General features: G+C 48.3%; 2 protein-coding genes across 6 annotated transcripts in view; both read left to right on the plus strand.

Annotated features, from left to right (window-relative positions):
- Nucleotides 1–3433: 3433 nt before the first annotated feature.
- ERAL1 (Era like 12S mitochondrial rRNA chaperone 1) lies at nucleotides 3434–11269 on the plus strand. Of its 4 annotated transcripts, none has more exons than XM_062592705.1 (12): nucleotides 3434–3557; nucleotides 3742–3897; nucleotides 4118–4245; nucleotides 4335–4412; nucleotides 4580–4626; nucleotides 4972–5033; nucleotides 5490–5602; nucleotides 6099–6482; nucleotides 7018–7167; nucleotides 7460–7540; nucleotides 10808–10888; nucleotides 11001–11269. In XM_062592705.1, the coding sequence occupies exons 1-12, from the start codon at nucleotides 3461–3463 to the stop codon at nucleotides 11094–11096; spliced, it is 1473 nt and encodes a 490-aa protein (XP_062448689.1). In that variant the 5' UTR covers nucleotides 3434–3460; the 3' UTR covers nucleotides 11097–11269. The 4 variants fall into 4 exon arrangements, with proteins under 4 accessions (XP_062448689.1, XP_062448688.1, XP_062448691.1 ...); XM_062592704.1 differs by having other exon boundaries at nucleotides 11011–11269; XM_062592707.1 differs by lacking the exon at nucleotides 11001–11269 and having other exon boundaries at nucleotides 3435–3557; nucleotides 10808–10976.
- A 628-nt stretch (nucleotides 11270–11897) lies between these two features.
- FAM222B (family with sequence similarity 222 member B) overlaps nucleotides 11898–24016 on the plus strand; it is a 41428-nt gene continuing 29309 nt past the window's right edge. Inside the window, exon 1 of one of the 2 annotated variants that reach the window (XM_062592649.1) lies at nucleotides 11898–11985. The gene's annotated coding sequence lies outside the window, so the exon portion shown is untranslated. The remainder of the gene's footprint in view (nucleotides 11986–24016) is intronic. The other variant, XM_062592650.1, reaches the window with a different exon arrangement.

The following is a 24016-nucleotide window of genomic DNA, read 5'->3' on the forward strand; positions in this document are numbered from 1 at the left end:
CGTGAGCGTGTCCCTGCCCAGCTGGCGCAAACAACCCGGCACCAGGACACCGCGTTTGGAGTGGGGCACGGCCCCGTGGGGACACGCAGGCCTGCGGGTGTGTGGGGCTGGGGACACACAGGCCAGGGGACATGTATGGCCAGGGTCATGCACAGCCAGGTGACACAACCCTTTAGGGACATGCGTGACCAGGGGACCCACATGGCCAGGGTCATGCACAGCCGGGTGACAAAGTCCTCTGGGGACATGCATGACCAGGGGACCCACATTACCACGGTCATGCACAGCCAGGTGACATAGCCCTCTGGGGACATGCATGACCAGGGGACACATATGGCCAGGTCACCCACAGCCAGGTGACAGGGTCTTCTGGGGGCATGCATTACTAAGGGACACATATGGCCAGTGTCATGCACAGCCAGGTGACATGGTCCTCTGGGGACATGCATGACCTGGGGACACGTCCTTTGGGGACACACACTGAGGCATGCATCTATCCAGGGGAAATATCCCTCTGGGGTGGCGTGTGCAGGCTGGGGATACGTGCTCCCAGGGGACACATCCCTCCAGGCTCAGACACCACCAGGAGACACAACCCTCCAGGGGCCGCGCTGTCAGGGGACATGTCGCTCGGGGAAGTGTATATGGCCGGGGGACATGGCACTTGGGGGGGCACGCACTCGGGGAGGCACTGCCAGGGCACGAGCTCGCCCATGCAGGGGGTTGCAGCCCCTTTGGTGCGCATCACCGGACCCCCCCCCGCACCCACATGTCCCCACCATTGCCCTGGCCCCATGGGGCTGCCACTGTGCCATGTCCGTGGCCTGCTTATGTCCTGCACGTGGGCACCAGTTTACAATGGGCAGCTCCCAGTCTGGGGTCCCCCAGCCTGCACCCAGTGTGGCGGTGACCACAGGAGCCGGGGCAGAGCTGCACGCCTTGCCCCAGCGGGGTGGCAGCCACCAATGTCCCCAACAATGGTGGCAGGGCTGGTGCCACGTCCTGCAGGCAGAGCTGCTGGGGAGGGGGCACAGGCCCGGCCGAGACCCCCGGGGCACCAGGACCCGTGCCCGTGCCAGGCAGGGCAGTGAGGACCCACAGGGGCTGCAGCGGGACGGGCGCTCGCCCTTGGGGCACAGCTGCCCCCTGGGCACGAAGGGGTTACGGGGCCGCTCCAGCTGTGCCGGCCAGATGTGCGATATGCAGATGAGGCGGCGCAGGTTTTATAAGGCTGCTGCGGGGTCCGCCGAGGCAGCTGGGGGCTCGGCCCAGCGCCGCCCTGCCAGGTAGGTGCCCCTAGGGTGCTGGGACCCCCGCTGCTCCCCCCACCGGGGTGCCCTGACCCTCGCCGGCCGAGCACTGGCTGCGCTGCCTGTCTAACGGTGCTGTGCTCCCCGTGCAGGCGCTGTGCTCCGAGCGGCGGGATGCTGCCCGCCCCGCGGCCCCGGGCGGGATATCATCATATACTGTAAGTTCACTATGAGACACTACAGTATAGATGATGTACTCCCCTGGGCTGCACCCCCCCCCCCCCGCCACACCGAGGGACACCCACAGCCTCGAGGGGCTGCGCCGAGGGACGCCGAGGGGCTGCGACGTGGGGCACGGAGGGGTTGGGACATGGGGTGGCAAGGGGCTGGGGTGCGGGGCACTGAGGGGCTGCAGTACGGGGCATGGAGCAGCTGGGACGTGGGGCACCGAGGGGTTGGGATGTTGGGCACTGAGGGGCTGCAGTATGGGGCATGGAGCAGCTGGGACGTGGGGCACCGAGGGGTTGGGATGTTGGGCACTGAGGGGCTGCAGTATGGGGCATGGCGGGGCTGGGACGTGGGGCACCGAGGGGTCGGGATGTGGGATGTGGCAGGGTTGGGACATGGAGCCCCATGGGGCTGGGCCATGGCGCACCCAGAGCCCAGGATATGGGGCAGCGAGGCGTTGGGCCGTGGGGCAGGGATGGAGAGGCAGGTGGTCCAGAGGCCGGGGGGCAGCGAGGTGCGGGGGCTGTGGGCCATGGGGCCAGGAGGGCCAGCGGGCTCTGTGGGGCTGCCCCGGCCGGGGGCACCCCAGGGCCAGGCGTCGAGCAGCTCCGGGCGCAGCTGGGACCGCGGCCGGCGGGGAAACCGTTACCATTACTGAGTTTAGTAATGGTGACGGTTCTGCCGCTGGCCGGCGCGCGGCGAGGGACCCGCGGCGAGGGACCCGCGGCCAGGGACCCACAGCGAGGGGCTCGTGGCGAGGGGCCCGCGGCGAGTGGCTGGCACCCCTGGGCGCGGGGCACCGACGTGCCAATAAAGGCAGTTACAGCACAGCGTCTGCGGCTCTCCTTCCGCAGTGGGGGGCCCCCGGGTGCAGGCAGGGTGCGGGGTGGGACGTGCTGCTGGGCACCCCGGGGGGCACGGGGCAGGGGCTGGGGGCCTGGGAAGTGTCCGTGCATTGCAGGGGGGCAGCTGGGGCACAGGCGGACACTGGCTTGCACTGGGATGTATTGCGGGGGGGCACTGGGATGACTGAGGGGCATTGCGGGGGGGCGCGGGGGTGTTCTGCAGAGCAGACTGGGCATACTGGGCAGAGTACAGCAGGGGCCACCAGGCTTTATAGCGGGGCTCTGGTTGCGCAGCTCGGTGTAGTGGGGTGCACAGGGCGGTACAGTGGGGTGCACAGGGTGGTACAGGAGGGCGTGCACAGGGCGCTACAGCGGGGTCTGCAGGTGGTACAGTGGGGTGCATGTGGTGGTACAGCAGGGTGTAGCAGGTGGTACAGGAGGGGGTGTGCAGAGTGGTACAGTGGAGTGCCTGTCGCCATACGTCAGCGGGCAGGGAGCGGTACAGCAGGGTGCACAGGGTGGTATAGTGAGGTGCACAGAGCGGTGCAGCAGGGTGGACAGCGGGAGAGGGTGCATGGACCCGTGCAGCGGGGGACACGGACCAGTGCAACGGGACGCATGGAGCCGCACGGCGGGGTGCGTGGGGCGGTACACAGAGTGGTACAGCAGGGTGCACGGAGCGGTGCACAGGGCGGTACAGCGGGGTGCACGGGGCGGTATAGCAGGGTGCACGGGGCGGTGCAGCGGGGTGCACGGAGCGGTGCAGCGGGGTGCACGGAGCGGTGCACAGGGCGGTACAGCGGGGTGCACGGGGCGGTATAGCAGGGTGCACGGGGCGCTGCAGCGGGGTGCACGGGGCGGTGCCCGGGGCGGTGCAGCGCGGTCCGCCCGAGGCGCGCGGCAGGGCCGGCAGAGGGCGCTCGCTCGCTCGCTCGCCCCGCCCCGCCCCGCCCCGCCCCGCCCCGCCCCGCCCCGCCCTGGCTGCAAGGTCCGCCCGGCTTCCGCTTCCTCCCCACAACCCCAGGCGGCGCGGAGCGGCGCGCTGCTCCGCCCGCCACCTCTCTATGTTCTCCCCCGTTTGCACCCAATCAGGGCGGCCGTTGCGTGCGCTCCCGCCGTGCCCCGCGGCGGGGCAACATGGCGGCGCCCGTCGCCATGGTGGCGGGGACGGCGCGGGGCTTGTGCCAGGCCGTGAGAGCGGCGGCGGCGGGGCGGCCCCTGCCGGTGGGCGCAGGTGGGGCCGCCGGGAACCGCGGCCGGGGGCGAGGCCTTGCTCCGAGGGTGGCCGGGCCCGGTGGCGGGGCCGCCCCGGGGGCGGGGGGCGCCGCCGCGGCGCTGGGGGCCGCTGGCGGCCCGTTGTGGGGGCGGTTTCGGCGCAAACAGCGGGGTTTGCAGCTCCGGTCGCTGCTGTTTTCCAGGCCGGTGTGCCGGTCTCCTGTGCAGGGGCCCCCCGAGTGCCGCTGTGCTCCCCACCCGCGGGAGCAGCTCCGCGCTAGGCCGCATCCTGGGCATCCCCGCGGAGAAGCCGGCCAGCGCCCTGGGCCAGCACCCGCCTCCCGTGGCCGTCAGCAAAGGTGAGCAGTGCGCGGTGCTGGCCGGGCACCGCCGCCGCCCCCCGGGATGGGCTCGTCCGGCGCGTGTCCGACGGCTGCCTGAGCGCTCGTGAGCGACGTGCACCCGTAGGACGGCAGGCAGCGCGACATGCGGAGAGCTGCTTAGCCCACTGACTCCTGTTTGGAGCGATACTGTGCATAGGGATTTATCCATTTTTAAACTTCTGCTTTGCCCTGGCAGAGGAGCAAGAGCACCTGGTGCAGTGCCAACCTGACCAGCCCAGTAACCCCAAGGTTTTAAAAGTTGCCATCATTGGTGCACCAAATGCTGGGAAGTCCACGCTCTCTAACCAGCTCTTGGGCAGAAAGGTAAAGCTGGGCTATAGCAAGAAATACAGGCTGCTAACTGATTTTGTTTTTCATATATCCTGAGTTGAAAACATTTAATTTTTTCCTAGGTTTTTCCAGTGTCTAAGAAAGTGCACACAACCCGATGCAAAGCCCGAGGTGTTGTCACGTGTGAAGACACGCAGCTGGTGAGCTTCCAGATAGGCCAAAGTGAGGCTTCACTCAGGGCAGCGAGGAGTGTTAGTCAGATAGTGCTGGGTTTTATTATTTATATCCCGTGGTGGTTTTTCCACAGATACAAGTTTTATCTTTGCCACCAGCCACAGACAAACTTATGTGTTTTTTCTTTTTCTAGATCATTCTGGATACACCTGGTCTCACCAGTCCCTTGAAAGCCAAAAGGTATTACTGCTGTTATGAGGGCAACTGTCAGTGAAAGTTTTATAAGAACAAAATGATTTCTCCTGTAGGAGTTTTTTTAAAAAAGAGTAACGGACACATATGTTTTTAGTCTTATTATTGTATATGAATTTTGATCATCATTGCTATTTCAGTAGCACATACAGTCCCTTGGGCCCTATTCTGTTCCATACTGCATGTGTGTATGTAATCTGGCATCTCGTAGGCTGCAGGGTAGCTTTGCATGAGTTGGGATGATAGAAAATATGTTTTTCCTCCTTTTAACGTGAAGGAAGACAGCTGAGATCCAATGTGGGTCTAGCTTACTAATTTGCATTTCTCTTTCAGACATAAGCTAAATGAATCCATGCTGAATGACCCATGGGAGAGCATGAAACATGCAGATATAGGTGGGCACTTAACTTCCTTTAGGTTAAGGGAAACATTAACCTGCTCTAAAATCTTACAGCCCTGTAACTGTGGTATCTGGATGCTTACTAGGCACTAAGGGCAGACCTGGGAGTGTGAACCAAGGCAGAGGAGGGAAGCACCTAGAAAAGATTTCCAGATGTTTAGCTGGGGAAAAGAATGTGAATTTCCTGATGCTAAGGAGAGGCCATTTGGGCTAACAGCTTGGGCTAGGATGTTGCATATTAGCGCACATGATCTTTTTAAGACAATAAGTGTAAACTGCATTTTATTGTCTTGCTGACTGAAACTCCCTTTCCATCCTTATGCTTCTGCTGTAGAAGAGAGAGAAGTGTAAAATCAGAAGAGAAGAATTTGGCTGCGGATTTTGGGGAAACTGAAAGCTAACATTTTAGAAGTTGAAGGTTCATTATTTTTTCCTCACTGTTTTCTGGCAGTTCTGGTTTTGGTGGACGTATCAGATCACTGGACGCGAAACTGTCTGAGCCAAGAGGTGCTGAAGTGTCTCTTTCAGTTTCCCCAGATTCCCAGTATCCTGGTTCTGAACAAGGTAAATTAACATTGCTATTTTTTTCTTTTTCTTTCTTTCTTTCCCCCCACCCCTTCCTTCTACATGTTCCTTCTGGCATGTTAGGTCAATGTCTTCAAACAGTATTCAGGTTCTGCAGAGATGAATTTTCAGGTCACTGAGAGCAGATGTGTTAAATGAAACTGATTGTTCACCCTCTGCTCCAGAATACTGAAGTGTATGTGTGTATACACATGCAAGCTTGCAAACCCCTGAAGCTGCACGTTGCAAACTAGGGTTTAAATTAACCTGGAAACACTAGCTGCACCACAGCGGAACTGATCAGCAGTTGGTGTTTGAACAAACCATTCTAGAACAACCGACACTGTGATTTGGTAGAAAAATGGTGTCATTCCACCGTAGAAACCTTGCCTTGCAGCTGCCAACTCAGATGGATTCCTCTAGATCCTTAAAATTCAGGGCCCAGCTGCCAACTTTTTTGAGAACAAATTCCTGACACTTCTTTTTCTCATATTAGGTGGATCTGGTAAAGAAGAAGTTCATCCTGCTGGAACTAGTAAATGAGCTAACAGAGGGAGTTGTAAATGGAAAGAAACTGAAAGTGGAATCTGATTTTAAACATAATTCCCGTTCTTCGGCAAAAACTCCTCCTCAGATTGTCCAAGCTTCTCCATCAGAGAATAGGGCCCGTGAGTCTCACTGTTTGCAGAAAACGAATAAAGCCCAAGAAGACTGTAGCTTGGATAGCAGCAGTGATATGGGGTCCAGTGTTGTCACAGAAGAAGTGCAAGGCCCAAAGCCCTGTGGATATAGAGATCTCAAAAATATGAAAGGCTGGCCATGCTTTCAGGAGATCTTCATGCTGGCAGCTCTCAGTGGAGAGGAGGTGGATACACTAAAGGTAACTGCAGTTTTGAACTGTTTCTGCTTTGAAACTGGTGTGCTTTTATGCTTGTGGTACCCCACATGCTACATACTGAGCTTCATGTCCTGTGAGGAAACAGCAGAGCTGCTGTTTTTGTTCTGGGGTGGGCCCACGCCAAGAGTGAGGTATTCTCTGGCAAGGAGGGTTGCGTGTGCATTATAACTTCAGAGTTTCTTATACAGAACGCTCTTATTTGGGGTTCTCCAAACAGCAGCTTATTTTTAATGAGGAAGCCACCCAGTGCATTATTTTTTCAGCTGCCAGTAATGCTGTGAGTTTTCTTCTAACTTGTGTAAACTACTTAAGGGAGGTGTGATCCTGTGGCAAGTTTGAGTTGCTGAAGCTTCCCTTTCTGCATTCCCCACCAAAGTTATTAAACTACTGCTCTGATGTCTGGCTAGTAGCAGTGTCCTCATAGTGAATCACTGCCAGATGAGCATAGAGGTTTGTAGCACCACACAAGAATGCGATGTGACAGCTAATGGGGGTGATGTGCATTTTGTGCTGACAGCGGTACCTTCTGATGCAAGCCAAGCCAGGCCCTTGGGAGTTTCACAGTGGGGTCTTGACCAACCAGTCGCCTCAAGAGATCTGTGACAACATCATCAGGGAGAAGATACTGGAGTACCTGCCACTGGAAGTGCCTTACGGTGTGCATCAGGTGGGAAGCATCTGCAAGCAGGCTTTCCTTCAAGCTGTTGTACTGGGAACATCATAGTACAATCTGAATTATTTTCTTTGGGTTTGTGAAATCTGCCAGACTCTTTAAAAGGCATGTGGGGTGGCTTCTAACCTACATGCCCAGTGGTGTGAGACCCTTCCTGTGTTTTGAGGGAGACTGCAGCTGTCGGCTCAGTTCGGGGAGCTGACTTGAGTCCTTTTCTGCAAAGGAGTGGCATTTGCTGTTCCTGAGATGCTTTACTGAATTGCTGAGTTTGTGCTCGCTGTTGCAGGTAACAGAGGTGTGGGAGGAAGGGCCAAGCGGAGAGCTCCTCATTATGCAGAACCTTGTGGTCCCGAGGAAGTCTCATATGGTGAGTAACATCAGAAGAAAGATGAAGTGCTGAGGAGCATGACAGGAGATTCCTGGATCCAGTGCATGTGCATCCTTGCTATGTTAGACGCACTATCCCTCAGCTGTGGAGTATTGGTGTTGGGAAGAGCCAGGTGCCCAACACAGTCACAGGCTCAGCAGTCCCAGGACTGTACACTGTGAAGTAGGTTCAGGAGACACTGGGGTGTGTTGTAGCCTTAGACACAAGATGAAGCCAGATATCCTCATATGCATTGCATGGTAGAAAACCAGCAGGCTGCTCCATGCTGCCTCACTATATGAGCATGCGGACACCCATGAGGTGAGCAGCTATGTCTCCCAGTCCTGACAGAAGGCATTCCCAATGCCTACCTGCTCGTGCCTGAGGCAGACACATGGTTGCCATGTACTGGTCATCTAACTTGAGTTTCTCTACAAACAATCAAGAGTTTCTGTAAAACTCTTGCACCTTTCTGAAGTGATCGGTTGCCTGTGGTTTGGTCTCGGGACGTCTGACTTTTGTATTCCCTTTAGTTGCTTCTATAGCTGTTTCCCACACCGCCCCCCCAAGTGATTCCTCTCCACAGTTAAGTGATGTAAAGGTAAGTATGATGATGTTCTCTCTGGGTTTTTATACAGAAAATGTTGATTGGAAGAAGAGGTACTGTTATCAGCAGGATTGCTCAGGAGGCTGGCCAGGACCTGATGAACGTTTTCCTGTGCGATATCTGCTTGAAGCTCAGGGTGGAAGTGAAGAGTTGAGCTCTTTGCGTAGTTTTCAACAGCCCTCGAGCTCTCTGGTCATGCGGACAAACTGAAATAAAGTTTTTTGGCTTTCTACGGTACCTTCTTATGAAAGCTAGGGACAGACATCAGAGACACAGCTTTACATGTGGTTCTAGTGCTACATTTATAGAGCTGTCATCCATTTCTTTGGGGCTGGATCCCACATCCTCAGTGTCAAGTGTTTGTGGCTGGATGTTCAGAAGGACCTTACCAACTGTGGAATGAAGATAGAAGGGAGGCAAGAGTGGGGGAAACCTGACTAAGGCCTGCGTCTCCTCCAGAAGTGCAGACTTGGAGATACGTCGGTGCTGTTGGGATGCGCAGTTCTGTGCCCCACGCATCCTATACCACTATTCAATGTTTCCAGTTCTATTAATGTCATGGAATTGCAGCTGTGCATTGTCTTAGGCAAGAGCTTTAAATGCCGTCGTTAGAAGAAAACGACGAGTCAGGTTTGAGGAAAGTAGTCTCTGTGCAGTAAACATTGTGCAGTGGAGTCCTCTGTCCCCTAAAGGGATTGGCGAATATTATGATCCTTTAAATGGGGAGGGTGAGGGTGGGAGAGGAGAGGATGGCATCTCCTGTCTTTCGTGAACAAAGGGTTACAGTGAGGGCACGTTTATTAGCTCTTCTGAAGGCTGGAGAGCTCGGCCAGTGAGAATGGAAACGGAAGAGGCTACCCCAGCCCACGTGATATACTGTCTTCTGCTTTGCTCTCTGCCCTGCAGTCTGAGTTCATGGGTGTGCGAGTATGACAGTGCAGAAAGTCAATATTGCCCAGGTTTGCTTGAGTGGATGAGTTTGCTGGCTAGCAGAAACACTCTAATAACTGGGTGTGACAGAGGGAGCTCTTAAACTCTCAGTATGTGATGCTAAGTCAGTAGTTTCCAGTTCTTGTGTTGGAGCCCTTCCCTTGGGTCTGCACGTACCAGCCCCTTTAAATGACTGCAAGCTGCTACTTTTCATTTTGACCTCTTCTGCATTGTTTGTAAGAAATTTGTTCCTTCTTCTTCCCTGTCATCTTTTCCCCCAATTTTCCAGGCAGCTCACAGTTCCTGGCATGTAGCACTCACCCCAGAGGAATAGGTTTGGTAACGTACTCTTTTTGACAGAGTGGAGTATTAGACCAGCAGAGAAATGGAGTTTGGAACTGTGATATGTTCTTGGTGTGTATGTGAGCGTTTCCCTGGCCACCTGTGAGAGCAGCCAAGAGGTCACAGTGGCTTGCTGGACTTGCAGGCATTAACTGGGGTATATTTATCAGAAAGGGAAGTGGAGCCGGGAATAAGTGTCTTTCTGCCCCCATGCACCTTGTTTTCAGTGCCCACTGGGGGGTCCTGCCTGTCCTGCCTGTACACAAGTCTGGATGTTTCGCTGCTGAATGAATATTCAGGGGGTTCGTCTGAAAATGCCTTTAGCAGTGTCTCCAGGTGCTCACTTCTTCAGAATGGCTTGTTGGTCTTGCAAAACTTGGTCAGAACCTTTTCTTAGCAACAGTCCTACTTTTGGATGATTTATTGCGCTGCTGTCACTACAAAATCATTACTGTTTGTACCAGGGTTGCAGATACAAACGGAGAGGCTGTTACACCTAAAGAGCCTGAAATTGGAATAGCAGTGGGTGCTGCAGCTCGAGGTTATTAGGGTCCTGGGAATGGATAGAGAACGGCACAGTTCAGGGCTTGAACGAGGACTGGAGGCTGAAAAGGCCAGGCTGTAAGGAGGTTTGTGGCGCTTGTGCTGTGACACAGGAGCTGTTGGCACGGAGTCCCATGGCTCTGAGTGATGGAGGCGAGGCAGGTATGGCTCCTGCCACACGTATGTGCCTGGCCCCTGCTTCTCTGTGCCTCTCTGTATGTGCTCTTGGCATTTGGAGGATTGAGTTTGGTGTGTGCACACTGCTGTGCTTAGGCTCGCTTGTGCCTTGGGAGAGCTGTATAGCTTCCTGCCAGCAATGCAGGTAAATCCCCACGTGTTGTTATAAATAAGCATTCCTGAGTGAGGAGGCCTTGGGCTGCTGCCCAGACAGTTAAATGAAGACATCTGGTAGGGTTTTCTGGGAACTCTTCGCTACTGCCTGGATCCCAAACCTTTTTAGGAAATACTGTGCCCATACTGTGCATCTCTCCTGCAAAGACAAGGAGATGCTCCACTAGCACTGGCAAAAGCCTGCTCTGAGCCATTAGAAAGATACTACTGTCAAGAACATAAGATCATCTGAAAGCTACTCTAAGAAGCCTTCAGAGAGGTACATGATAGCCTGACTTGTTTCCCCCAAACAGGAGACACCGTGGCTCCGTGAATGTTTCTATCTGACTTTTGTATTTTGCTTACAATAAAATGAGGTCCCAGCATAAGCAATTGTTTTCATCTTCTTTCTTCTTCTCTGTCAATCAGACCTCACAGCTGCCACCTTCTATCTGTTTTATTCTGGCTAAAACCAGGACATTTTTATGTGTTTTTTTTTTTCCCTTTCTTTCCAGCTGAGCTCAGATCACATTTCCATAGCAGTGGCTTGTTCACAGGTGCTTCTGAAGGTTACACCTTGCAGGGAAGAAAGACAGGTAAGCGTGCTTTGAGGATTCAAAGATGTTTCATCTGGTGCGGCCACAATGCGGAAACCATTTCCTTTGTGGAGCTTTGACACGCAGAGGTCAGTATCAAGCTGCCGCAAAGCGTTTTCCAGGGCTTCTGCCAGGCACAAGAACAAACGGAGACAAGTGCCCGGAGCAGCAACTGGTCCCGAGGAGTCAGGGCGACAGGTTTGCTTGAAATGGAAATGCCCTGCGTGTGAGGATGGGGAACGTCTCTCAACTTCCCAGCTGACTCGGAGAGGGAACACGCTTACAACCTGCTCAGCCCTAAATGTGGGGAAGCAGCTCATTAATGAGGCTTGATAATTAGGTTAATTAGCACATCACAAGCCAATCACATTTAATATGAAAGGCACCACTGGCATTTGTCTGAACTCAGACTCTGGAAACTGCTGTTTTCCTGGGGCTGAGAGGTGTTTTAATTAACTTCGGGAAGACAACGGAAGCGCCGAGGACGTCCGCGAAGACTTTCCCGTCGCGTTGCAGTGAGCGGACGGCCCCGCAGAGCGGTGGTGGTTGAGGGCTGCTGTCCCCAGGGCGAGGAGGAAAGGGGGGCAGGTGCCAGGGAGGGTCGGTCGGGGTGAAGTGCTGCTGCTGGTGGGAGGAGGCCTGGTCCCCGGGCCCGGGGGGCTAGTCCGGGGGGGGGGGGGGGGCGGGAGGGGGGAAATTCCCGCTACTGGTGCGGCTCTGCCTGCCGGCTCCGATCGCGGTGTCCTCGGCTGCCCTCGCCCCGAGCGGAGCCTCGTCGCCCGCGGCGGTGCCCGGCGCTGCCCCTGCCCGGCGCGGCGCCGCCCGCCGCCGCCAGGGGGCGCCGCGGCGCGGCGCGGCGCGCCCCTCCCCGCCCCGCCCGGCGGCGCGCGCCCCTCCCCCTGCCGCCGCCGCGGGCTGCGCGTGCGCGCGGGGCGGCGCGGCGCGGCGGCCGGCGGGGCCGTTGGCGGGCAGCGCGCGTGCGCGGGAGCGGCTGGCGCAGCCACCACGGCGAGAGCGGGCGGCGGCGGCGAGCGGCGGCGGGGCCGGCACGGGCACAGCGGCGGCGGCGCCATGAGGCCCGGGCAGGGGCACCGAGAGTAAGTGCGGGCGGCGGCGCGGCGCGGCTCGGCGCCCCACATTGTCCTTCCCGGCGCGCCGGGGTCCCCTCCCCCCACCCCCAACGGCCGCGGCGCGAGGCCGCTGTCGCGACAGCGCGCCGGCCTGTCGCGACCCTCTCGCGCTGTCGCGACAGCGCCGAGCCGCCTGACGCGCTCCGCGGGGGGCCGGCGCTCCGGAGCGCCTCCCCAGCGGCCGCCTCGCTGCGGGCGGGGGCCCCGGGGGCTCCTGAGGGACAAAAGGTGGCGGCGGCCGCCTGGCCCGGCCAGCCCGGCCCGGTTTGGCCCGGCCTGGGCTGCCGGGAGCCGGGGGGTGGTAGCGCCTGGGGAGCACCGAGAGCCTGAGGTGTTGGTCGTGGGGTGCCGGTGTCCCGGGTGCTTATCCCGGGGTGCGGAGCCGCCCCCCCCCCCCCGCCGCGTGCAGGCCCGGCCGTGGCCGGTCGCGCCCCGTGGCGGAGCTCGCACCGGGAGCTGCTCCGCGCGGGTCGCGCCCGGCCGGCTGCCGCTCCCCGGAGCGTCCCGCCGGCGGCCGGCAGCGCGGCCCGACTCCGCCGGGACCACCGGCCTTCTCGGTGGTGACAGCAGCGGTGAGCTCGGATCGCGGCGGGGGCTGCCTGCGTGGAGGCACGTCCCCGCGGAAGGCTCTCGGCTGTGAAACCTGTCGGTTGTAGAGATTGCGAGGAAAGATACTTCGTCTCGTTGGAGTTGGATGCTGAACGCTTATTCTGGCTTTACGTGATTTGAGTTTTCTCAGCGTAATCTGCTGGATGAGATCTGTCAGAAGGGGAGGGGGAACAAAACCTCTTCTGTCCTCCCCTCTTTCTCCAAGGAATAGTATTTCTGAGTTCTGTGGCTGATGCTTTTGGAGTGTGTTTATCAGGACTGTCAGGTTAATTCTAGCTTTAATTCGGTGTCCTGCTGTTATTTGCAGAAGGGGCCATCTCAGCATGTCCTTTTAATGAGACAATTGAAGAAAGTCCAAGGAAGCTGTTAGCAGAGAGCAAGGATCTTGACTAGGCCCAAGTTACGTACGTCATTTCTGAGCTGAAGATTGAGCTAGTAACTATTGCCGGTCATTTTACTGTAGAAACAGCAGCTGCTGAATTTGATGTCTGAGAATATTTTTATTAGGATATACCTTTGGGAAATTAATTCCAGATCTTTTCAGGAAGAGAGAGGTTAGCTGTCTTTAGAAAGGTCAAGAAATAACATAAGCAGCACGGACACTTTCATGAGGTTTGTTTGTGCACACACAATAGCTAAATCCTTTTGCATACCTGTACGTATAAGCACAGCAAAAAATCCCTCTGGAATCCTAATGCTTTAAATGCTTACTTTTGTGAGAACATTTGGACTGCCTTTCTTTATTCTCAGAAACGTGTGATGAGGATGTTGGAACTGCTGTAATATGTCAGCACTGTGATGGTAAATTCCTTCTCTTGAATGTGGAACAGGAAAGGGAATTATTAACTAACAGTACTGTACAGCAATCTTAACATAGTTTATGCCTGGATAGAAATGTGCAAATCCTTCATGTAATCTTTTCCAAGGGTTGCTTGAAGAAAGTGTCTTTTTCTTACCACAAATGTGATTTGCAGAAGCTTTTGTTAATCAGTTTCTCGTAATTCTCATTTCCTGCCAACAAAATTTGAAGCATCTTAACAGGGAAAACATGAACATTAAATACGAAAGTGTGAAGAAAAACACTCATAATGCAGAGACTTATTTGTCCGTTTTCAGTCCACTCAGTAAGCTAACTACTTACATACTTTTGGTTATGCAGCATATGATCTTCCAGAATAGCCCCTTTGTGGGCTTACGATGCATATTTTATTCTCCTGTTGGTATTGTCTCTAACTCCTGGGTACATGTTTTAAGATAAATTGTAAATACAGTCTTGATTACAGTTTTGGCATCGACAAGTTCAGTAATAATTTATTGCACTCACTTCTTGTGATGCTACTATGTTTCTTTATCACAATTGAAGTCTCAAAGTTTATTTGAAAAACTTTCTACAACAATACTTTCACCCTTTTATTATAAAATGAATTTATATGTTTTCTTAATAGCTACAAGAGAGCACCCGCTTTCAGTAAGTAAGGTTAGGTTCCTGAGTGATGTCACTGAGTGATGTTCTACTACAGCGTCTGTGATGATTGAATAAATTTTACTAGACCTACTGGGCTTCATGGTTTTTATATATGGTGTATAAAAGTCGTGTCTGATTTAGTTACTGATTGACAAAATTCTGTGCTACGTAGGCAATTGGGGAATATGGTTATAATAGTTCCTTCTTCCTTTCGATACATATGGTTTTGATCAGGCTTTTTCTCCCTGAATAATTTGCACTTGCTAGAGTCCAGAGCTTGTCATTTCAGGTGTGCAGGAAGCAGCAGAAGGGTACTGCATGAATTTCATGAAAAATAAACTTATGAAGAAGCCTCTGGGGGGAAAAAAATCATGGACTAAATTCAGTGGAGATTAATTCTTTCTGTCTTAAAAAAGAAGTGAAAATCATATTTGAGAGTCCAGATTACAGGATCATGTCACAGTGGACTGATCCTCACGTGATGCTCCTTGAACTGATGAAATAGGAAGGGCTCATACTGAATGAGGTCTGGAGAAAAAACCCAGCCACAACAGAAGGAAAGCAGTGGAGAATCAACTGTTCTGTAATTTTCAGTAGATGAAGATATGGATGAAAGCAATGAAGAGTCAAGACAAAAAGAGAGTAAGGCTTGCAATAAATACAGGTTCTACAGTTTTCAGGGGAAAAAAGTCTCCATAAAAGAAAGGCTGTTTACATTGTAACTAATGCTTGCACTGTGTGGTTTTATATAATTGCTGAAGTAAAGAAATCAGAGAATTGACCCCTTTGGGGGGATTAGTAGGTATGGTCACCTAGAGTTAGAATATTAGCTGATGAATAGGTTTCTAATATACGAGTATTACTTCAAATATTTTCAATATTCTCAACTATTTTAAGAAGCTGTATTGAGCTCAAGTCCAACCAGCCTGAGTGTCTAGAGAGAAAGGGTGCATATTATTGGAACAAGAATTAAGCAAAAATAGATAAATTTGACAGAGTGGATGACACGGGAAAGATGATTGCTGAAAGATGCTGGCACGTTCTCAGTGCCTTCATGTTTGGCATATATTTTATTTGTTATGTTACATGGCTTTTGAAGTGTAAAAAAAAAACCCTCATTTTCTACTGAGATAAAAGAAAAAGCAGGTGCATAAATTCTCATAAGAATCTCTTCTGCTTATTATTGATGTTAAATAGCAACCTTGCTTATGATACCACCTCCGTTATTTTGTGAATTTCTTAATTGAATAAATAATGTACCATTTAATAAGATCATATTTTTGATTCCCCTTTCACTTTGTATTGCAAAGAGTTTCACAATTTTTCTGCTTTAGCGCAGCCTGAATTGCTGTTTTTGTTAACAGCATTAAAAGTACCAGAGACTTTGCATGTGGTATTGCTTTTTTACACCTGCAAAATTAAGGAACCTTTACATTTTCCTTTATTGAATTCTTGCCTTAAATTAAGTTTTATTTTTATTTGTTTCAAGTTGTCCTCTGATACATATACTACTTTTTTAAAAAACCTACATTTGCTTCTGAGAACTGTTACCAGAGATCAAATTCAAGAATTGAAGTAAGGATTTTGTCAAGGGCTGAAGTATCTGTATTTCCCAGAAATACAGACTGCTGTGAAACGTGTACAAGCCTTAGCTTGTATTCTCAGCTGCACATACTGAAATGCCTGGATGTGTGATAGAAACTCTTTTATTTGTTTCCTGCCGAGTGCTATGCTTTTCTCTTTCACTTTGTTTTTTCCATTCTTATTTATGCTTCTCTGTTTTTGACCTTCACTCGCTACAGGCCAGCACGTGGAGGTGAGGAGAGGAAGAGGTGCAGGTTGTTGCGCAGGCTGCCTCCATCCCAAAGCTAGCCGTTGGTCTGTAGCTGGAACGTTTTGCATCCTGTGGCACTTGCTTGCATCTGTAGAAACTTAACTTTAATAGTGTAGATTGGTGATGAAACCATGTCTGTTTTGTATTAAATTGGGTAATTTTGAGGTTTCTGGGACTTACAGAATTGCCATAAACACCACCGAGAACTTAGCCAAAGTCTGATCTTGCTTCATTTATTTAACAGATAAATGGTATTTTAAAATAATTCAATTCAGAGCATATTTTTCTAAAAAGACAGTAGTTGACTAAAATCCTGCACCCAACAATTTAGTAATGGATTTCCAGTCACTCAGTAGCATTGGATACTGTAACCGAGGCCTGTTGATGCCTCCGAGTTTGCTTATGGGGTAAGGTACCACTGCAGATGAGCGATGGCTTCAGTTTTGTGTATCAGTAATGAACTGCATCCCTCCACTGCTTCCAGTTTCATCATTCTAAAGTTTCTTCAAAGCGGAAGGTTAAGTGAGTAGTTGGAAGTTTGTATCCTAATGTGGTGTGCCACATACCTTTTTTCCCATTCTATTTTGAAACTTTTCTATGTTAAAGTCTTAATTATGAAGTCCTTTATGTGAGCAATTTTTGGATTTTTTTTCTTTAATGGCAGGCCATTAGTTTGAATATGAGTGCTAAAATAAATTTGTTACACTATTCTTTTTTTTTTTTTTTTTAATTTGTTCAAAAAAACACTTGTTTTCCAAATGCTGATTTAGATACTGAGGGGTAGAGTTACTAAAAATGTGTTCTGCTGATTGCGATCAAGGAAAGTTACTTTTAACTTTGTCCAAAGATTTTTCCAATGGACATATTATTCTTCAAATACTAAAGTTATTATCTGAAATAGGTAGAGCTTGGCCTCATTTTGTCTTCACTTAATTGAATTTGGCTTTAACAGAGATCGGTGTGTTCTTCAACCACCTCTTCTCATGTTTTTAGTCATTTGATTTAAATGAACGCTTTAAAAACAAAAACTGACCGTGGCCTATGGTTGATTAAGTTTTGTAGGCTCTATAGACAGATTTTCGTAGCTCAGTACATTGTATCTGCTTGTTTCCTCATGCCACAATTCTCATTTTGTATTTAGTATATTGTTGCTAAAATTATTCTCCTGTTGTTGTGCTCAGGAATTACGACTAGTTTACATAGTCCCAATACTTAACTTGTTTATTTTGCATTTGGAAATTAGTCCAAGTTCCCAGAGTTTGTGAAGAAAATTGTGTTATTTTGTTATTGGAGTAATTTCTCAAGAAGATAATTTGATAGATAAAATCTGAATAAAACTAGTGTAGTTTACTTGATTTGAGGTGTATTGGGATGAAAATTGGGAGAGATTTTTATTATACAAATCACATACAACAATTCACTCAAGTTAAGACACAAAATTTTCTGGATGCAAAAGCCAGTGTGGTGCTTTGGAATATATAGAACAGTTGATTTGAGCTTCTGGACTTATTTCTTTATTTATGGATAACTAAACTGCTCCAAGCTCTTAAACAGATTCATTTATAGATATACTATTGGGAAATATATTATAAAACTTTTTCTGTAAAATGTAACACATCTGAGACAAACCTTTAAGCAAAATTTTATTGAATTAGAATTAATCATAGATCCTGCAGATCTCACAGATTCAGTAAGAGAAGTCTAAGTCTTTAGCATGTTTAGTTTGCAATCTACATGAAATGAGTGAGTGCTTTTTAATTTATTATGATGTCTCTAGTAACATAATGAAGAAAAGGTGAACCATGAAAGTGAAGCTATTTTTAGTATTTGTTAAAAAGTCCAAAAATGATCTACCAAATGATGTGCTGCTGACGTATGTAGTACAGACAGCCCAATTAAGATGCTGTATATTGTTTCCAGCAGGATTCTGATTGTTTCTAATTTGGGAACCATGTGAGAGCAAGTGGAAATAGGTGAAATGACGTACTTTGCTATTCATAGTGGATCTTTTATTGAGTTGTTTTCTGTAATATTGCTTCTCACGTATCTCTGTTTTATCCTGAGACAGGTAAAACACTTCAGTATTTTCTTTTTCCTTTGCCTCACAAGTAGGATGGTAACCTGGTTCAACCTTGCCCAGGTAATTTCTTATGTGGCTGATGAGGGGTTCCTGGCAGAGAGGAATGGTTTACCACCATATATAGGGTACAGGGCAGTGAATAAATTAAAAAGAAAAAAAGTATTTTTACTTACTCTTGTTAGTACACATATTACATAATTCAGTAATCAGTTCTATGAATTGTTTTTCATTCCCTACTCCTAGTATATTAGAGCATCCTTTGCTGTGTCTTGTTAACCATGTTCTTGCTTTCATTCTGTTAAATTTTGAGCATGAATTTTAAATGACTTGCATATCACAGCCCTGCCCTTTCCTGAGACTGTTGTGTATTGCCACTTTTTTGTTCCCCTCTGAAGCCAGGGTCTGCATACCAAATGCTTTGAAAAGTGTTGTACAATTATTGTCTCAAGCCAATACCATAAATACATTTTGAAATTCTGTTGGATAGAAAGCATCTTATCAACCACTTTCAAAAAAACCAACACAGATGCTTCCACTCTCCAAAATAAACTTCCTCTTCTAATCTTTTTAAAATATGGAGTAGAAAAAAACATACATATTTGACATTTGGAAAGGAGTCCTTCACGCTTAGTTTGTGATTCCTCTGTGCAGCAAAGTCATCGGTGTTAATCCATCCTTTTGTCCGTCACTGGTTTTCTTAGATTTGGTCTTCTAAGTTGGAACAATCTTGAAGTGCCTTTTTTTTCTGCTGGTAATTACTGGAAGGTACATTGAACGCATTCTCCACTTCATGATTACAAATGAAGCCTAACACTGGGGCTGTAATAGAGCTGACTTGTATCAGTTGTAATTAGCCTGCTTCTTTTGTGTTTACTTTTTATTTCTTCAGTTTCAAGAGGTAAATGAGGACTGTGAAGGTAAAGCCTTGTGCTTTTCTGAGAATGGAGACAGTTAGGGCTAAGCATAGAATGCTCTGGCTGCAGTGTGGACAGGGACACTTGGTTGTTTGCTTGCTTACCGCTATCTTCCAGTTCACCAGTCTATTGTGTTTTTTTCTTTTTAATTTAATTTCAAGAGCTCCTGGAAAGTCTTCAGCTATTACTGATATTTTAGAATGGGTAATGTGTTCCTAGAGCTTCTAATTCATGCATTCTTTGACTTTAAATTGTTCACAGCTATGCTGAGCATTTGTGAATGAATGTAGAGGAGAAAAAAGCAGAGTAGGCAAGGGAAAACGACTCTTCCCAGTTCCTTTTTTCCTGGTCACATCATTAGTTGATTTTGGTTTTTCTCTCTGTGGACTCTCTAGTGTTTAAATTTAGAAACAGCTTATTTTGGAACAAGTCACTCTTAAGATACTTTCCAGAAGATTTGTTTGTAATTTAATCCCATTCAGTTTTGGTGGTATGCTGCTCTGATCTACGTTTAGATCATTTTGCAAGAATTCAGGTGGTTGTTTCACCATATATTTCTCCCAATATTTTCTGGAAATTTGGGTGTTTTTTTTTTTCCAGTCAAAACTGCAGCAGTGTTTGTGGAGCCTTTTATACCTTTTCTAATCCATGTTTCTATTCATTGACAAGGTAGTAATTTTAGAATTGTTATTTTGTTAACGTGACTTTCTAAAATATAACTTGAATTTCTGTGATAGAGCTCAGTAGTGCTTGTTAAATGCTCTTGAAATGGAATACATTTGGTTGAAAGATTAGTATGAACAATATTTACATTTTTGGTGTATTTTCTTTCATATTTGGTATTCATTTTCACCACCATTTTATAGTTCAGGACATCTTTTCGCATGCAGATTATCAATGAGCAAAGTTGCAGGTGAAAGACAGAAGAAGAGATTTCTCAATGTGATGTGTGACACATATTTCAGCCACTTAAATTTAAAAGAGGACAGGAAAGAATTAAGATTTTACATACTTCCATCTAGTGTGCATGGGAGAAATTGCATCTACTGTTAAATCCCAACCATTCTTCTAGCAGTTCCAGTCTAGCAAAGATCATATCACGTTAGTCGTTGTTAATCAGCTGTTGTTGAGGACTTGTGTAGTATTCGAGGGCTGACAGATCTTAAGTCTAAGTATTTATGTCTTGGTAGCTCTGTGATGTCCATAAAATGGTGATGCACTAAGATTAAGAAAAATCACCTTTCATTGTGTAGGGTTTATATTCTAGTTGAGTATGTTCTGCTCTATTTTCTTGTCATTCTGTGCTAGAATTTGAGCTACTTGATTTATGAATTATTGCTGTTGAGGTAAAATTAAAGTGACTGTTCAGTTATTTAATAGCCAATTAATTTTGATTTTTTTTCAGATGTAATAAACTGCATAAAACCCAGTCTGTGGATGAAAGTTAGATCTAAAAATGTTTTGTGTTTAATTTCTTTCGTAAACTATGCTTTACACCGCTTGACTTGCCAAATAAAAATCCATTACAGCCTCCCAGCAGTGAGGTTAGATGTTAAAATTTACTGTGACTGAAAATGAAATATTGTGATGTTTTTGATGATCTTACACGAACCTTTAGAGATGACTGCTTGTTGGAGAATGTATTAGGCTCTGGTAAAGGAATTTCTCTCATTTGCAACTTTTTGAACATGTAGGTTTTTTTACTAACCTTTGTTAACTTTCAAAGAGAGAAGCAACAGTTCTTCTGGGAATAATGTTTTCCAAACTGTGGGTTGTCTTGTCTTAAAGGATCAGCATTTCTAGTAGTTGAGTTTCCAGTTGCAGAATGTGCTAATTACTGTGAGGTCCCCTGCTTACCAGGGCCAATCAGGCTGAGAAACTTTGAGAAATGCTGCCCTGGAAGCTTGAGCAGTGCACACAAGAAAGTGATCTGTTATGTTTATTGTATAGCATTAGAGAGCCGAGTTCATTCTTAATGATCCAATGGGGCATGGACTCGCTGAAATGCTAATGATATCAGAAAATACTCTCTGAAGTCCTACAATCCTCTATTGTATTAGTGCTAAATACAACAAATGAAGACTGAATAGGTACTTTTCATCATGTGTAACAATTAAAATGCATCTCTTGACTGTAACATTTCTTATTAAGGGAAATTACAATGCCAGTCTCAGTTTTATTTTTACAATTTAACAGTATATATATGTCTTCTGTGGGTTGGGGGGCTTTGGTAGTTGAGACTATTTCAATATTAAAGATCTGTTTTACCTTATTTTTTATTATAAATAAATTGGGTATTGATGCAGATACATTTTTATTGCTAACTAGACAAGCTCTCCCTAGTCAGCTCTCAGATTTGTAGTGTCTGTTTTTGTCAAGATCACATAAGTTTGGAGAAAATGACTTGGTTTCAAAGGCTTAGAAAAAATAGTTTTTTTGTGTGTAGATGGTATAGAAAAGATAATATATAGAGCAGATATTTGTATAAAGAACCCTATATTTGTATCAGAATCTGAATCTTCAATATAGCAATAATACCGAGATTTATATTACTGTTATACAAGCCTGTTTTTTCAGTAGAGAGAATTAATTGCAAAGTGTAGAGCAAACTCGTCCTTCAGCCATCCAGATGTGTCAAAATGAACATTAATCAGGTGAAGCTTCCTATTGTTCCTCATTTATGATGCCGTGATGAATGCCTGGGACTGGCATTTGATGGTCAGAGTTCTTCTACTGTCTCCGTTGCTGGCTAACTATGTTAGACAAGTGACTTTGGGTGTGATGAAGGCCTCTGTTGTTCTCAGCAAGGCAGAATCACAGAAGGAAACGAAACCTGATTTCCGTCCTTCCAAACCTGTGCTTTGAGGTGTGTGAGATTTGGTGTGCTCTGCTTTGCATGCGACTGTCCCATGCATCTTTCTGTGGCACTCTGCAGCTGTCCAGCATGGTAGCTCAGAGGTCTATTACCTGATTAATATTGGAGAATGCTTTGAGATTTTGGATGAAAAATGGTAAGTGGTGCAGCACAAGAGTGTGAGAATCCTTGGCTTTTTGAAGGGAATTAGAAATGGTACTAGCATTTGTGGCTACTCACTCCTTTATCAAATGTTTTTATAAAATGCTTTAATGGTGTGTGTAGAAGAAATTCTGATAGTTGCATTAATTCTAAACAAATATTTGCTAAACAACATTAATGGATTCAAAATGTTTTTGAAAATACTTATTAGTCCTTCAGGATCGTTTGGTGAAGGGAGTCTGTCTCGATGGGGGGCTGCCATTTTAATGCTTCCCAGCAGGAGACCTATTTTGATAATGCAAATTAGGTTGGAAAAAGTAGGCTAAGCCATTAAAAAGTATGAGAGATCATGAAATTTTAAAATTTTAAGGTGACTGTTTTTCTAGTTATTAACATTTTTGTTATCACAGTTTAAGTATATGTCACTTTATTTTCCTTAATTCTGACTACCTCATTCCTTAATTCTGACAACCTCCATGTCATTTGCCTTTGCATCCACTGCTCAAGATGGAAGCCTATGGTCCATTTGTTGTTTTATCACTAGTAAGGTGCTCGGAAATGTTTCAATGTGTTGTTGTATAATTAGAAATGCAGATCTAGGCTTTTTATTACACTGTGGTTAATTTTTTCTGTTCTGTTAGCATTAATAGTGACTGAAGGTCAAACTTCTCTTATGTAAACTCAGGATATTTGCAGGATGCTTATTGGCAAGATGATTAATTCTGGCAGTCAGAAAGGGATGTACATGCAAATGAATGAAGATCAGAGTCAGCACCCAGAAGACTGGATCTCGAGTGGGAAGGCACTGGGATTTTCTTCAGGATGAACTGTTTATGGACTCCACCTTTCTTTTGAGTTTCTGGCTAGTAGCAATCCTTCCCAAGGCTATTGGAGAGGAGATTCTGCAATTCCGGGTTTTCTCCCAGAATCTTTTGAAATGCAGCAAGAGGGGACTTCTCCACCCACCGCTGAGCAAGGAGGGGAGGCCTTCTCCTGCCCTGTCCTCTCGCAGCCTTTGGCTTTCAGAGCAAGGACAAGGAAAGGGAGCAGCTCTCAGGAACCGAAGCCTTCCTGGAGTATGCTTTCAGGTGTAGTTACACTCTCACGAGCTTTCTACCTGTGTGTTTGACGGTCAGAGCCTGGTGGCATGCTTGCCTCCAGTTGCCATGGTGTCTGTGGAACGGCTCGGCATGCCGCTGTGCCACGCACCGGTGCTGGCAGCCCCGCTTCCTGAGTGGGGGTCGCAGCTTGCCAGCAGAGTTGGGGAGAGCCTGGGCTTACCACTTGAGTATTGCTTTTCTCTACAGTAGTGGAGCCAGTAAATCACTGTGCTGCCAAAAAACAGCAACTCCGGAGCACAGTGGCCATCCCCCTGTCGCACAGCGATAAGGAGGCCTGCCTTCATCCAGGGGGGACCCTGAAGCCTGTTGCGGGGCGGGCAGGTGCTGGGCAGTGCTAACAAATAGCCGGGGCAGGCCTGCCCGGGGCCCGCTGCCAGGAGTCAACCACCTCCCAGCTCTCAAGCACCGGCTGCTTTGCAGCGGGGTGACCCGCCGCTGCCGGAACCCGTCCGCAGCGAGGATGTGGAGCGCTGGGCCCCAGCGGGGCTGCGTGCGCCCCGCACGACCGCTGCTCGGCTGCCAGCAGAAATCCTGCAGCCTGGCATTTTCTCTTGCATCCTGCTCCTCCGGGCAATGATAACGTCGGCAATATAACTGTCTCGGTGCCTGCCAGCTCACGAATTTCATTTAATCCTATTAATTTTTAATAGAAAATTAATATTAAACTAGTGTACTTCTAACATGACTTTTCCTATGTGTAGAAAGTCTCCTGATTTGTTTTTACTTTGGAGGAAAAGGGTAGACATCGTATCCTACAGGACCTAGATGCTCCTGTCTGAACCTGGTTTGACAGCTGAAATGGAGCAGGATTTGGAGCTAGGGAGAAATGTCTTTTTAACTGTAGGGCTGTCACCTTCAGCAAATACAGCAGTAATGCCCAATCTGCTTTAATGATGACAAATTCTGGATAGATTTGAAATGTATATCTCTAAAAGTAGTGCTTTGCAATCAGTTGTGCA

The sequence above is a fragment of the Rhea pennata genome, chromosome 20 (genome assembly GCF_028389875.1).
Source record: "Rhea pennata isolate bPtePen1 chromosome 20, bPtePen1.pri, whole genome shotgun sequence".
Classification (NCBI taxonomy): Eukaryota; Metazoa; Chordata; class Aves; order Rheiformes; family Rheidae; genus Rhea; species Rhea pennata.